The following is a 14,428-nucleotide window of genomic DNA, read 5'->3' as shown; positions in this document are numbered from 1 at the left end:
AAGTAAAATGTCAATCAACTGTGTTTTGAATTTTAGGGGCCTGATAGTCTCAGCATGTGAATAATCTGAGCAAAACTCAACACATCAAGTCTGCAATAGACCATTTTTATGCTTAACTCGTTTTATTCTCATTCTAGTGTTTTTATTTCTTGAGTGTTTTCCAAAAGAATGTAATCCTTGCGTTTAAATGTTCATGATTTAAACACGATGGCTGTTGCCGTTTGATCTCAGTTTACAAATTGCTGATTTTTCTCTTCCCATGAGAGATGATTCCCTATATTTAGCCGAGTTAACGATATGATTACATATCGAAATACAGACTTTAACATGTGCAAAAATGCACCTGTCCTTACCCCCAGCTCCACTCACTAACACAGACAGAAGCTGAGCACAGCAGTCTTGCATCTGTTGCTGCCAATAACCAGAGGTGCCTGGAGAAAGGACCACATGCTGCTTCCACATATAAACAGACAAAATAGTAGCAGGAGACCGTTTGGCCCCTCAAGCCTGGTCCACCATTCAATAAGGTTGTGACTGATGTGTTTGTCTTTTTGAATCCCACATTCCCATCTAACCTTTGATTCCATTGCCTCAGAGGAGTCGATCTCCATTTATTTTTAACAACACTGCTCTTCATGTATTTTCACCTCTCGCTAAAAATCACAGGGTGCAGCCATTTCAAATAGCTCTGCAATTGTCAGGGTAGACAAGCAGGAGGCTGGAAAAACACAGCAAACCAGGACTGAAGAAAGGTTACACCCGAAACGTTGACTTCTCCACCTCCTGATGCTGCCTGGCTTGCTGTGTTCTTCCAGCCTCCTGCCTGTCTACCTTGAATTCCAGCATCTGCAGGGTTTTTTTTTTGTCTCTAACCAAGTGGAATTGTCAGAGCAGTGGTACATGCCTCTTTGAATCCAAAGCTCATGGCTCCAAGTCCAGCACAGAGACTTGACCAGATAGTGTTAGGCTGGAACTTGTGTGCAGTGGTGATGTTGGAAGTGCTGGCTTTCAGATGAGCCAGTGACAGAGGCCTTCTGTTGTGGATGCAAGGATCCCAAAGCACGACATTGAAGCAAAGCAAGAGAGTTCTCCCAGTCAACCTGAGATTCCCTGATGTTTACAGTATTGCTCTTTGGTGAGTTCAAATGCCAGTGGGCACTAATTCCATCTTGATCTGAAGCCACTGGTGAGAAATGTACACCAGCTAAGAGTAGGCCATTGGGAAACAGCCCTTGAATTGACTGATGTGAACAGGTCAGACAAACAGGCACCCCGAAAGCCCAAAAATGGGCTTTCAAGGGCATTCAAGCCCAAGTGACTAGGTGTGTCCTGCCATTCACACCTTATTTACACAATATCGTTTTCTTAAAGAAAGGAATCGCCTCGTAAAGTGTCGTCTTTATTTCACTGTCATTATAAAGTACACCCTGTTTTGATACTGTACCAGAGTCGCCATTTTATTTACAAAAGACACCTCGAGAAGGTAGATAAATACCACTTCAGCTGATGCTGGAAGAGAATTTAATTTGTAAATATTAAGCAAGAACAGAGTCTGAAAGTTCCACTCGTTTTTTCCCTCACTGCAGAATGAGCAGCTGCAAAAATTATATAAATGGAAAATATAATTGCAACAATAATTATCCGTGTAGATGGATATGTTCCAGGCAGCGAGATTTGAAGTGCCAGTGGACTGTTCTTTGTTTCCAGTCATTAACATTTCAATAAAGTACCAGTGACTGTGTGAAACATTTGTATAATGCCCTTTTGAACCACATACCCATCTATGAAATTATATGATCTTCTACTCTGTCTGTCTAAAGTTGGGTTTCCGTTGGGGTTAAGAGTACCTTATACTGTGTGATATTAGGTGAAGCCTATTATTAACCCTGGCAGAATGTCCATGACATGGACTGTAGTGATTCTAACTGAAGATTCACCACTGCCTTTTCATTAGCACCTAGGAACAGGCAGTAAATGTCAACTGAACTGGCAATGCTCATATCCCGTGAATAAACTTCTAAAAAAAAAACTCCAGGAACAATTTGAGCTGATGAATCGAGTATTTGCTAAGGGCTATATTGGTTGGATATGGTGTTTTCTGTTGGGTGTTGATACCAATGTGTAAATGGCATCACTAAATAAGGTACCTCAGTAAATAATTTTCATCAACCTTTATATAATTGCACATCTTGAAATTGAGATCAGTGACAGCATATAGATCTATACTGAAAATCATTGTTTCTGCTATGTCATGAGGCATTTGACTATTCAAATTAACATCGACATATCTCTGTTAAAATATGGACAGGAACTTAGTATAAATCTGTTCCATGTCATTTACTAATATGGTAAGAGCTGACTCTTATCTATTATCTATCTATAAAATTATTAACAACATCCATGATGAGATACAGCCACATAGAGTGGGTCACACTATCTTAGAAATGACATGATCACTTGCACATGGAAATTTGCCTCACACTAAATGTTGCACAATGAATAAATAATCAGATCTTCTTTAAAAAAAAAGGCTTCCCTAATTGTTATTGCAGCTCGGTTATTATCCAGCTGTCAGATTCGGGGGAAAAAAGATTTCTTGAGATTTACGTTAGAGCAAAGGTTTGAAAGTATTTCATTTTTCCCTTCTGAAAGGTGGTAACTGGTTTGAAGACTGTCCAATGGTCTGACTGTAGCCAGCTGAGTAAGAGGGTCACATCAACTACAATAAAAACTGTACACAGTCGGCACTAATTACACGTTAACTTCATCCTCTCTCAGATAGTTGCTGGTGAATTTCCAAAACAGTTCATTTTCTTTATTGTTTACCCGGTCAGTGATGCTGTGAACAAAGATAAAACAAACATTAGCTGAGTGAGAAAACAAAGCATTAACTTTGGAGATCTCAAATTACAATAGAACATATCAGGAGTTAGGATTCTGATGTGATGCAGGGTTATGGCCAAGCTTGTCATTTTCAAATTCTTTTTAATTGCAAAAATGTTCTTTATTCATATAAATAAATCTTTGGTACATGTACAGTTAATGGAGCCATTCACATCTACACTCTCTTTACTTACAGACACTAAATTAAGTCTTTGATGTTCACCATTCTCTGTATTTACAGTCAACCTCTTGGTATTTAGTCAGCAGGGTCCAATTACTGAATGGATCCCCATTATTCTTTGGCAGAAGAAGCCTACACGGTGATCTTTCCCCACCGCGCCTTGGCAGCAGCTGACCCAAGCTTCAGAGCATCCCTCAGCACCTAGGCCAGGAGCTTGGAATGTGCCAGTCTGCAACACTCAGTCAGGGTCAACTCCTTCAAGCTGGAAGACCAAGTTTCGGGCAGACCAAAGAGCGTCATTCACCGGGTTGATGGTCGTCCAGGTGCAGTTGATGTTTGTCTTAGTGTGCGTCTCGCGGAACTGTAGAGCAGGCGTCACGGAGCTGCTCGGGACGAACCTCCTCAAACACCACTGCATCCCTCTTCAGACTTCCTTTGCATAGGCACATTCATGTATAGCTACATCAAGCTGTCCATAGACTCTCAGTATGCAAATACCAACTGTCACTACATACTGAGGGTCTACCTGTCCCCGGTGTAGTGAAGGATGGGCCTGGCTTCGCTGCCGTGGAAAGCTCCAAGGAGTAGGACCGTTCCATATCACCTGTCCTTCATGGAGAAATTTGTGAAGGAAAACACCTTTGACCACAAGTCCGTCAGGAAGTGGTCAGCACCGACCCTTGTGGCACTCCACTGCTCACAGGCCTCCAGTCTGAAAAGTAACCCTCCACCACCACCCTCTGTCTTCTAGCTTTGAGCCAGTTCTGTATCCAAATGGCTAGTTTTCCCGGAAGTCCATGAGGTCTAACCTTGCTCACCAGTCTCCCATTGGAAACCTTGTCAAACGCCTTACTGAAATCCATATAGATCACGCCCACTGCTCTGCCCTCATCAATTCTCTTTGTTACTTCCTCAAAAACTCCATCAAGTTTGTGAGACATGATTACCCATGCACAAAGCCATATTGACTATCCCTAATCAGTCTTTACCTTTCCAATACATGTACATCCTTTCCCTCAGGACTCCCTTCAACAAACTGCCCAGCACTGACGTCAGGCTCACCAGTCTATAGTTCCCTGGCTTGTCCTTACCATCTTTCTAAAATAGTATCACCACATTAGCCAACCTTCAGTCTTCCAGCACCTCACCTGTGACTATCAATGATACAAATATCTCAGCAAGGGGCCCAGCAATCACTTCCAGATACACTTGATCAGGTCCTGGGGATGTATCCACCTTTATGCATTTAAGACATCCAGCACCTCTTCTTCTATAATATGGACATTTTTCAAGATGTCACCATCTATTTCCCTACATTCTATATCTTCCATATCCTTTTCCACAATAAACACTGATGCAAAATACTTGTTTGGTATCTCCCCCATCTCCTGTGGTTCCACACAAAGGCTGCCTTGCTGATCTTTGAGGGGCCCTATTCTCTCCCGTTATCCTTTTGACCTTAATATATTTATAAAATCCCTTTGGATTCTCCTTAACGTTATTGGCCAAAACTATCTCATGTCCCCTTTTTGCCCTCCTGATTTCCTCCTTAAGTATACTCCTACTGCCTTTATACTCTTCTAAGGATTCACTCAGTCTCTCCTATCTATATCTGACATATGCTTCTTTCTTTTTCTTAACGACCTCCAAAATTTCTCTAGTCATCCATCATTCCCAATACCTACCAGCCTTGCCTTTCACCCTAACAGGAATATATTGTCTCTGGATTCTTGTTATCCCATTTCTGAAGGTTTCCCATTTTCCAGGTGTCCCTTTACTTGCGAACATCTGCCCCCAATCAGCTTTTGAAAGTTCTTGCCTAATACCGTCAAAATTGGCTTTTCTCCAATTTAGAACTTCAATTTTCAGATCCGTTTTATCCTTTTCCATCACTATTTAAAAGCGAATAGAATTATGGTCGCTGGCCCCAAAGTGCTCCCCCACTGACACCTCAGTCACCTGCCCTGCCTTATTTCCCAAGAGTAGGTCAAGCTTTGCACCTTCTCCAGTAGGTACATCCACATACTGAAAATTGTCTTGTACACACCTAACAAATTCCTCTCCATCTAAACCCTTAACACTATGGCAGTCCCAATCTATGTTTGGAAAGTTAAAATCCCCTACCATAACCACCCTATTATTCTTACAGATAACCGAGGTCTCTGAGCACACAGCTCTCCTTGTGCACCTTATGGAAAAAAGAACGTGAGCACGTCTTGTCCTGCTAGGCTTGAACATATTCTTTCTGTTTGCAGAGTATGGTTCCCTTTGTATAAATGTACTATTAAGGCAGAGATAATACCAAGTAATTACAAGTCAGTCAAACCCAGCTTCAGTGTTGGGCAAAATATTAAGGAGGAAGGTGCAGACTAATCAAGGTTGGTCAGATGATTTTGGTGAAGATAAAGTCACCTCTGATAAACTTGACTGAACTTTTCAAGATGGAGACAAGTAAGGCTGATGAGTGTGTTTAATATAATCGCACATGAATTCTCAAAGAGTATTTGATAAGGTTCTATGTGGCTGACTGCTTTGAGAAATAAAAGCCCTTGGGGTCCAAGGGAAAGTACCAAGCTGGCTCAAGCAATGGGTGTTTTTTTGACTGGCAGCTGTACCCAGTTGGGCATTGAAAGCCTTAGTACTAGTTTCCAGATTTTTTTTGAGATATCCATCAATGTTTTAGATTTCCATGTTGGACCATAATTAGGAAGTTTACATTTGGTACAAAAACTGATCGTGTGGTTGCAAGTGAAGAATAACCCCGTGGATTATAAGGAATAACAGGAATGCAGAGTACTTGGCTAATGGTAAGGTTCTTGCTAACGTAGATGAGCAGAGAGATCTCGGTGTCCATGTACCATCCCTGAAAGTTGCCACCCAGGTTGATAGGGTTGTTAAGAAGGCAAACGGTGTGTTAGTCTTTATTGGTAGAGGGATTGAGTTTCAGAACCATGAGATCATGCTGCAACTGTAAAAACTCTGGTGCGGCCACACTTAGAGTATCGCCTACAGTTCTGGTCACCACATTACAGAAAGGATGTGGAAGCTTTGGAAAGGGTTCAGAGGAGATTTACAAGGATGTTGCCTGGTATGGAGGAAAGGCTGATGGACTTGAGGCTGTTATTGTTAGAGAGAAGGAGGCTGAGCGGTGACTTAATTGAGACATATCAGATAATCAGAAGTTTACATAGGGTGGATAGTGAGAGCCTTTTTCCTTGGATGGTGATGGCTACCATGAGGGGACATAGCTTTAAATTGAGGGATGATGGATATAGGACAGATGTCAGAGGTAGTTTCTTTACTCAGAGAGTAGTAGGAGTGTGGAACGACCTGCCTGCATCATAGTAGACTCGCCAACTTTAAGGGCATTTAAGGGTTATTGGATAGACATATGGATGACAATGGAATAGTGTAGGTTAGATGGGCTTCAGATTGGTTTCACAGGTCGGCACAACATCGAGGGCCGAAGGGCCTGTACTGCGCTGTAATATTCGAAGTATAGGTGGACTGGTCTGGTGGGCAGGTATATATAATACATACAACTCTATTTGGGAAGGGCAAACAAAGCAAGGGATAACAATGAGAGGTAGAATACAGAGTAGGATAGACAGGCAGAAAGAAGGCATGTCCACAGATCTTTGAAGACAGCATGCTGGGTAGATAAAGTGGCTGAGAAAGCAAACACAGCTATTTTTCTTTTTTTTATTAGTGTAGCAAATAATATAAGAGCAGGGAGATAATGTTAAAAATGTCTGAAGGACTATTGAGATCACAGCTTACAGTTTTGATCATCAAGGATATGATCATACTGGATTGATGTTGTCAGGAATGGAAACCATGATGTGGAGGTGCGAGTGTTGGACTGGGGTGGACAAAGTTAACAATCACACAACACCAGATTGTGGTCCAACAGCTTATTGGAAGTACTAGCTTTCGGAGCACTGCTCCTTCAGCAGCTCCTTCATCACAACCACAACCTCTGAAAGCTAGTGCTTCCAAATAAACCTGTTGGACTATAACCTGGTGTTGAGGAATGGAAACATCAGCAATGAAGAAGGATTGGATAAACTGGGGCTGTTTCTTTGCAATGGAGGAGGGTAAGAGGACTCTTAACTGAGGTCTGTAAGTTATGAGAATCCGAGACGGAGTGGTTACTCCTGAATCACAACTTTGCGGCTTACTATTTAATTACTTTGAGGCAGCACGGTGGCTCAGTGGTTAGCACTGCTGCCTCACAGCGCCAGGGATCCGGTTCAATTCTATGTGGAGTTTGCACTTTCTCCCAGTGTCTGTGACACCACATGAGCTCATTCCCTTTGAATGGAGCTTGGATCCAGTCAGCAGATGTTTGTTGATCTTGTTGAATAATCACGGGCCGCGTTTCTTTTTGGCAGGGATTTCTGCTGAATGGCCAATCGGATTTTCCTGTTGTTTCTTACCAAACTCCCCTCATTAAATCTACCCCAAACCCACGGTGCCCCTCACATCCAATTCCATCAAGGCATTTCCAAAACAACTCGCCACTCAGCGAATATCTTCAAATTCACCAGCATTCCTGGTGCCCTCGCTATCTTTAAAAGCCATGATGCACCTGAACAGGCACAGTCAGGCCAGAGCTGCCCTGCATGGTTCCTGACATTGACCCGGGGCATGGCAAATAAGAAGCAAATTTGGCACCTGACTCAAATTTGGCACCTGACTCTGTGGGCACAGACTTGCTGGACAAAGTGGTACAGAGGTGGGATTTCATCTTCTCCCAGGACCAGGAGAGGAGGCCACAATACCAGGCCTTGCCAGCCTGATTCAAGGTTGCCAATTGGGTTAAACCAGTCTCAGCTGCTGGGGGAAGAAGGTCAATGACCTTCCTCAGCGCAAACAGCACAATTTTCCGTCTGGTATCTCTCATTCACTCCCTCTCCTCGTACCTATCTCCCACCAAGAGCCAACCTGTACCACTCTCACTATTACATGCAACATCTTCCGTCACTCGCTGTCATCCATTCCAATCCCTGACACCACTAACGCTGCATGTCCTCTGCGCTGCCTACGTACTCACTCAGGGCACCTTCCCACGTGCACTGAATATAATGTGCCTCCCGCCTTCACCTCCTTTAGTACTAGCCTGTCTCTCATTCCAGAAAGAAATCAGCCCGCAGTCGGCAAAAAAGGAGTCAAAACGAGTGGTGGGCTGCCCAACATGCAGCTCCTCACCCCTTACAGGGAGAGAATCCTGATTCTGACCCTCCCAAGTAGCTGACTGACCATCTCCTGGTCACTGGTCTAGTATTGGAGGCTGCCCTTGACTTACTGTGCTGGGTCTCCCTGAGCGAGGGCTATCTCCCTGGACCTGACTGAGGCCCACTGACAACTGTGTCAAACCTCCTGGCTTCGGCTGCACGAACCAGCAAGCTGAGACAGAAATAAGGTCAGCCTGGTATTTCTGGCTGAGGGGGATAAGCACAAAAAAGGCAAGGCAGGACCATGGGATACCATGAGCATCCAGATAAGCTCAGAGTGAGTGAATAAAGAGCCTGGAGATGCAGCCGGGTGCATGTTCACCCCTGAACACACACTTTCTTCGCTGCAATGTTATAATGAGGGTTGCCAGTGATGCTGTGATGTACAGACCCATATTGTGGGTGGATCAGCAATGTGTCATGAGGGTTTTTAAGAGGCAGGTGTGTGTTGTGTGGCCGCTGTCCATGGAGCATGCTCTGAGATGTTGGTCCCTATGCCCAAGCTGGAGGCCCTTTGGAGCAAGTGACAAACTGCTCTGTTCATCAGCGTCAAGGTTTCTTACAGTCTAGCTTGTTTGGCATATTTGATAAGATGCTGAATATTAATAGGATGAGTTGTGGTGTTAAAATCTATTCAAATTGCAATAATGCAGCATAATTGGTAACTTGTCACTGCCCAGTGAGAAACTTGCTGCTCTGATCGTCAACAGCATAAAAGATGGACAAATGTTCTCCTGAAATCAAGATGGACCTCACAGGACATCTTGCCGATCTCCCTCACCTCACTCAGACCCCTATCAGATTACATCCAGTTTTCTGAATTGTGTCAACGCATTGTTCCATGTAGCTGACATAAGGATCTATACAAATATTAATTAGGAAGACAGCTACAAGTGAGGGTTTATTTTCTGCTTAGTTCTTTAGTAGTTGGAGTTGATTTTATAAACAAGAATATAATGAGATTAGCCACTCTCACAATTCCCTGTGCAGTTTCATTTTGTATCTAAATATTTGGCCTGAGTCTCAAAGGATCATTGGGAATTCCTTGATTGACAGGACGCCATTACAGAGAATGTTGTTTTAATGATTTGATAACAAACCTTGAAATAACTCCTAAAGTTGAGCTGCCTTTAACTGAGGAAGCAAGTAATCCATCCAGGTCTTCAGAGTCCCAGAATATGCTGAACATATCGAAAATGAGTGCACCTCAGAGTTCTGCTAGCTGCCTTCACAAATTTTAAATTTTTTTTGTTTACATTTCTTTTCAGTTCTGGAACCCATGTTCTATCCATTGTTACCCTCACTCCTTGATACCCAAATCATGTCCCAAAACCCTCAGTACCTCCAGGCTTGGTGTCTCCAATAATCTCCTCTCCAGCTTCTCTCTTTCAACTCAAACTTATCAAGACCTCCTCAGCTCTCACTATTTGATTAGATTTTAGATTCCCTACAGTGTAGAAACAGGCCCTTTGGCCCAACCAGTCCACACTGACCCTCCGAAGAATAACCCACCCAGACCCATTTCACTTTGACTAACGTATCTAACATTATGGGGAATTTAGCATGGCCAGTTCACCTGACCTGCACATTTTTGGACTGTGGGAGGGAACCAGAGCACCCGGAGGAAACACACGCAGACGATGGGAGAATGTGCAAACTCCACGCGGAGAGTCACCCGAGGCTGGAATCGAACCCGGGTCCCTGGCGCTGTGAGGTAGCAGTGCTAACCACTGAGCCACCGTGCGGAGTTAATTTTGAAGATAAAAACATCATCACAAGATCAGCATTTATGGTTCATCCTTAACTGTCCCTGAAATGCAACGGTAAGCCTTCTTCTTCAGTCTATCTGATGCTAGATAGCGACGAATGATGATTTACTTCCAAGTCTGAATGCTTTATTAATTGGAAAGGAACTGGGAAGTTTTGGTTTGCTCTTCTCTAACTAGGTGGTGTAGATCAGGGGTTTGGGAACTGCTGCTGAAGAAGCTTTCGCAACTTACTGTAGTCAATCCAAAAAGTGAAGGCACAGTACACCAGCAGTACACCAGCGGTACACCAGCAGTACACCAGCGGTACACCAGCGGTACACCAGCGGTACACCAGCGGTACACCAGCAGTACACCAGCGGTACACCAGCGGTACACCAGCAGTACACCAGCGGTACACCAGCGGTACACCAGCGATACACCAGCAGTACACCAGTGGTACACCAGCGGTACACCAGCGGTACACCAGCAGTACACCAGTGGTACACCAGCGGTACACCAGTGGTACACCAGCAGTACACCAGTGGTACACCAGCGGTACACCAGCAGTACACCAGTGGTACACCAGCGGTACACCAGCGGTACACCAGTGGTACACCAGCAGTACACCAGTAGTACACCAGCGGTACACCAGTGGTACACCAGCAGTACACCAGCGGTACACCAGCGGTACACCAGTGGTACACCAGCAGTACACCAGTGGTACACCAGCAGTACACCAGTGGTACACCAGCGGTACACCAGGGGTACACCAGTGGTACACCAGCGGTACACCAGTGGTACACCAGCAGTACACCAGTGGTACACCAGCGGTACACCAGCGGTACACCAGTGGTACACCAGCAGTACACCAGCGGTACACCAGCAGTACACCAGCGGTACACCAGCAGTACACCAGTGGTACACCAGCAGTACACCAGTAGTACACCAGCGGTACACCAGCGGTACACCAGTGGTACACCAGCAGTACACCAGCGGTACACCAGCGGTACACCAGCAGAACACCAGTGGTACACCAGCAGTAGACTTTAAGGTGGTGGATGAGGTGCCAATCAAGCTTTGGCTCCAATAGTGTGAAGATTCCTCAGTGACATCAGAGCTATCCTCATCCGGGCAACTGGAGGACAACATTGTAAAGACCTTATTTTTCTTTTCTGTATTTTTAATATAGACTAAAATGAGAAGGTACATTCTCACAACCACCTCTCAAGTGGTTTTCCTCTGTCTTGCAGATACTGAGTCCAACTAATAATGTACTTAGTTCTGCGATTATTGTTAATATCATGAGAAGTCCACCTATGATGTTTGAGCATCATGACTATCGTCTTGTTCACATTGATGATATAATGGCAGTGTAGCTGTCATTGTTGGCAAATTTTGCAGAAGTACCCAAATTCTTGACCAGAATCATGGGCTAGGTCTGAAGGAGGTAACAACCCTTTTTGTCCAATCGCCAAGATGGTTGGAATAAAGGGTCAATAAATAGATGGGCAGCATGAAGGAATCATGACTCCTGAAACAGAGCACAAACCTGCTTGTCACACTCCAGTGGGCACAAACAAGCTTTATGTGGAAACAATAGAATCTCTTTCTGTCCAGGAGGATGGCAAATTGGTGATGAAGACTTTGTGAGGCAATCTGGTCACAGTCTTTAGATTCCCGCGTTGGAGATAAAACTTAATGCTCCATCATCATTAACCCGCTGTATACCAGATGGAAAACCAATTCTGTTCCTATTGAGTTGATCATTTATCTTTTCAAATTCGGTCCAGGTATACATCAGTTATACAGGTACAGTTGTATCAAATTCACTTGCATGTGCTGATCTTGGTACTGTTTCAAAATGGAGAACACTTGCAACATCTTCCTCCTTGTTGGGATCTTATTTGGTGAAAAGTGTCAGGCTTTCGTAATTTTGGTTTTTGCCAAACTGTGCTTTTTCCACACCACCTTTATCCTGCACCCAATAAGGCTGCTGTAACTCCGCAAGTGGAAGCTCATTCCACTTTCCTCTGATCGATTCTGAGTTAGTCATTTCAGTTCAATTCTTTTGAGGTCTGAATATAAAATCCCAGATCTTTGTGGGTTTAGCAGTTACCTCTGAGTGTTCTCCATTACTTTTTCACATACCTACATTCCAGACCCACCAATATGGCAACATTGTCCGTTAATGATAGTTTGGAAAGTCTGAAACACTGTGGGACTTCAAAGCTTCATGATTAATGTGTGTTCCGTTTCCAACAGCCAGTTCATGACTACTGTCTGGAGTATTTCATCATAAGATGATGGTAACCCCTGTACTTGAAAGCTTTCATCTCTAAAGGTTCTTGAACAGTGCATTACTCCAGATCTTTGCACTCCTCCCAACTTGTTTATAATGTCCTTTTTTATATATTGTTTTTTGTCTTACTGGGGTAGGGTGCTGGAAATAAGCTCATCATAAACTTTAAAGATTTTAAAATAAGTGCACAGAATTCTCTGATTTAGTCGATTTCCAGGCTGACAGGAAGCATGGATTAGATTTCTGTGCAAAAGAAGAATTTCTATTCGTTACAAGTAATTAGACTCTAGCTACAGCGACACAAGGGAATGAGATGGCCTAGTAGTGGTATTAAACTATTAATCCAGAGACCCCAGGTAATGTTCTGGGGACCCAGGTTCACATCCTGCCACAGCAGATGGTAGAATTTGAATTCAATAATTAAACAAAAAAATTATTGTTGATTGTCTGGGGAAAACCCCATCTGACTCATTAATGCCCTTCAGGGAAGGAGATCTGCCATCCTCACCTGGTCTGGCCTACCTGTGACTCCCAGACCCACAGCAACGTGGTTCACTCTCAGTTGACACCCGAGCAAGGCAATCAGTTGTACCAATCACTACAAAGTCTCAAAGAAATGAAACCAGACAGATCACCTAGCATTGACCTCGGTCCCAGAAAAGACAACAGCAGAAACGGCCCTGTTGACCCCGCAAGGTCCTCCCCACTAACATCTGGAGGCTAGTACCAAAGTTGGGAGAGCTGTCTCATAGACTAGTCAAGCAACAGCCTGACATCGTCATATTCATGGAATCATACCTTACAGACAATGTCCCATACACCACAATCACCATCCCTGGATAGGTCCTGTCCAACCAGCATGACAGACTCACAGAGGAAGCAGCACACTGGTATACAGTTGGGAGGGAGTTGACCTGGGAGCCCTCAACATTGACTCTGGACCCCATGAAGTCTCATGGCTTCAGGTTAAACATGAGCAAGGAAACCTCCTGCTGATTACCGCGTGCCGTCCTCCCTCAGCTGATGAATCGGTACTCCTCCATGTTGAGCAACACTTGGAGGAAGCACTGAGGGTAGCAAAATGTACTCTGGTGGGGGGATTGCAATGTCCACCACCAAGAGTGGCTCAGCAACATTGCGACTGATTGAGCTGGTCAGGTCCTAAAGGATGAAGCTGCTGGACTGGGTCCACAGCAGATGGTGAGGGAACCAACAAGAAAGAAAAACATACTTAGAGTCATAGAGTCAAAGAGATGTACAGCAGAGAAACAGACCCTTCAGTCCAATCCGTCCATGCCGACCAGATATCCCAACCCAATCTAGTCCCACCTGCCAGCACCCAGCCCATACCCCTCCAAATCCTTCCTATTCATATACCCATCCAAATGCCTCTTAAATGTTGCTTGCCCTCATCCTTACCAATCTGCCAGCGCAGAAGCATCTGTCCATGACATTATCGGTAAGAGTGACCACCGCTCTGTCCTTGTGGAGACGAAGTGCCGCCTTCACATTGAAAATAACCTCCATTTTGTTGTGTGGCACTATCACTGTGCTAAATGGGACAGACTTCAAACAGATCTAGCAACTCAAGACTGGGCATCCACGAGGTGCTGCGGGCCATCAACAGCAACAGAACTGTACTCCAGCAAAATCTGTAACCTCATGACCCAATATATTGCTCCTTGACCACTACCATCAAGCCAGAGGATCAACCCTAGTTCAATGGAGAGTGTAGGAGGGCATGCCAGGAGCAGCACCAGGCACACCTGAAGATGAGGTGTCAACCTGGTGAAGCCACCAAACAGGACTACTTCTACACCAAACACCATAAACAGCAAGTGATAGACAGAGCTAAGTGATCTTACAACCAATGGGGCAGATCTAAGCTCTGCAGTCCTGACCCACCCAGTCGTGTATGGTGATGGACAATTAAACAACTCACTGGCGGAGGCTCCACAAATATCCCCATCCTCAATGATGGAAGAGCCCAGAACACCAGTGGTCCATATCCCTCTAAACCCTTCCTATTCATATACCTTCTAAACGCTGCAATTGTACCAGCCTCCACCAGCAGTAATCT

General features: G+C 44.4%; 2 protein-coding genes across 3 annotated transcripts in view; one reads left to right on the top strand and one right to left on the bottom strand.

The window, feature by feature from the left end:
- Positions 1-5,638, top strand: part of prkab1a (protein kinase, AMP-activated, beta 1 non-catalytic subunit, a) — a 38,236-nt gene extending 32,598 nt beyond the window's left edge. For both annotated transcript variants that reach the window (XM_088000157.1, XM_088000156.1), the window contains exon 9: positions 3,190-5,638. In XM_088000157.1, coding sequence (XP_087856283.1) covers positions 3,190-3,238 — 49 coding nt within the window. In that variant the 3' untranslated portion in view covers positions 3,239-5,638. The remainder of the gene's footprint in view (positions 1-3,189) is intronic.
- The window catches only part of LOC122562790 (transmembrane protein 233), a 198,022-nt gene continuing 186,062 nt past the window's right edge, over positions 2,469-14,428 (bottom strand). Inside the window, exon 3 of the mRNA XM_043715981.2 lies at positions 2,469-2,839. Within this exon, the coding sequence (XP_043571916.2) occupies positions 2,831-2,839 (9 nt within the window). The 3' untranslated portion in view covers positions 2,469-2,830. The remainder of the gene's footprint in view (positions 2,840-14,428) is intronic.

The sequence above is a fragment of the Chiloscyllium plagiosum genome, unplaced genomic scaffold (genome assembly GCF_037043375.1).
Source record: "Chiloscyllium plagiosum isolate Xiang-an unplaced genomic scaffold, Cpla_swu_hap1 HiC_scaffold_24, whole genome shotgun sequence".
Classification (NCBI taxonomy): domain Eukaryota; kingdom Metazoa; phylum Chordata; class Chondrichthyes; order Orectolobiformes; family Hemiscylliidae; genus Chiloscyllium; species Chiloscyllium plagiosum.
This window is presented reverse-complemented; position numbering and strand designations above follow the sequence as displayed.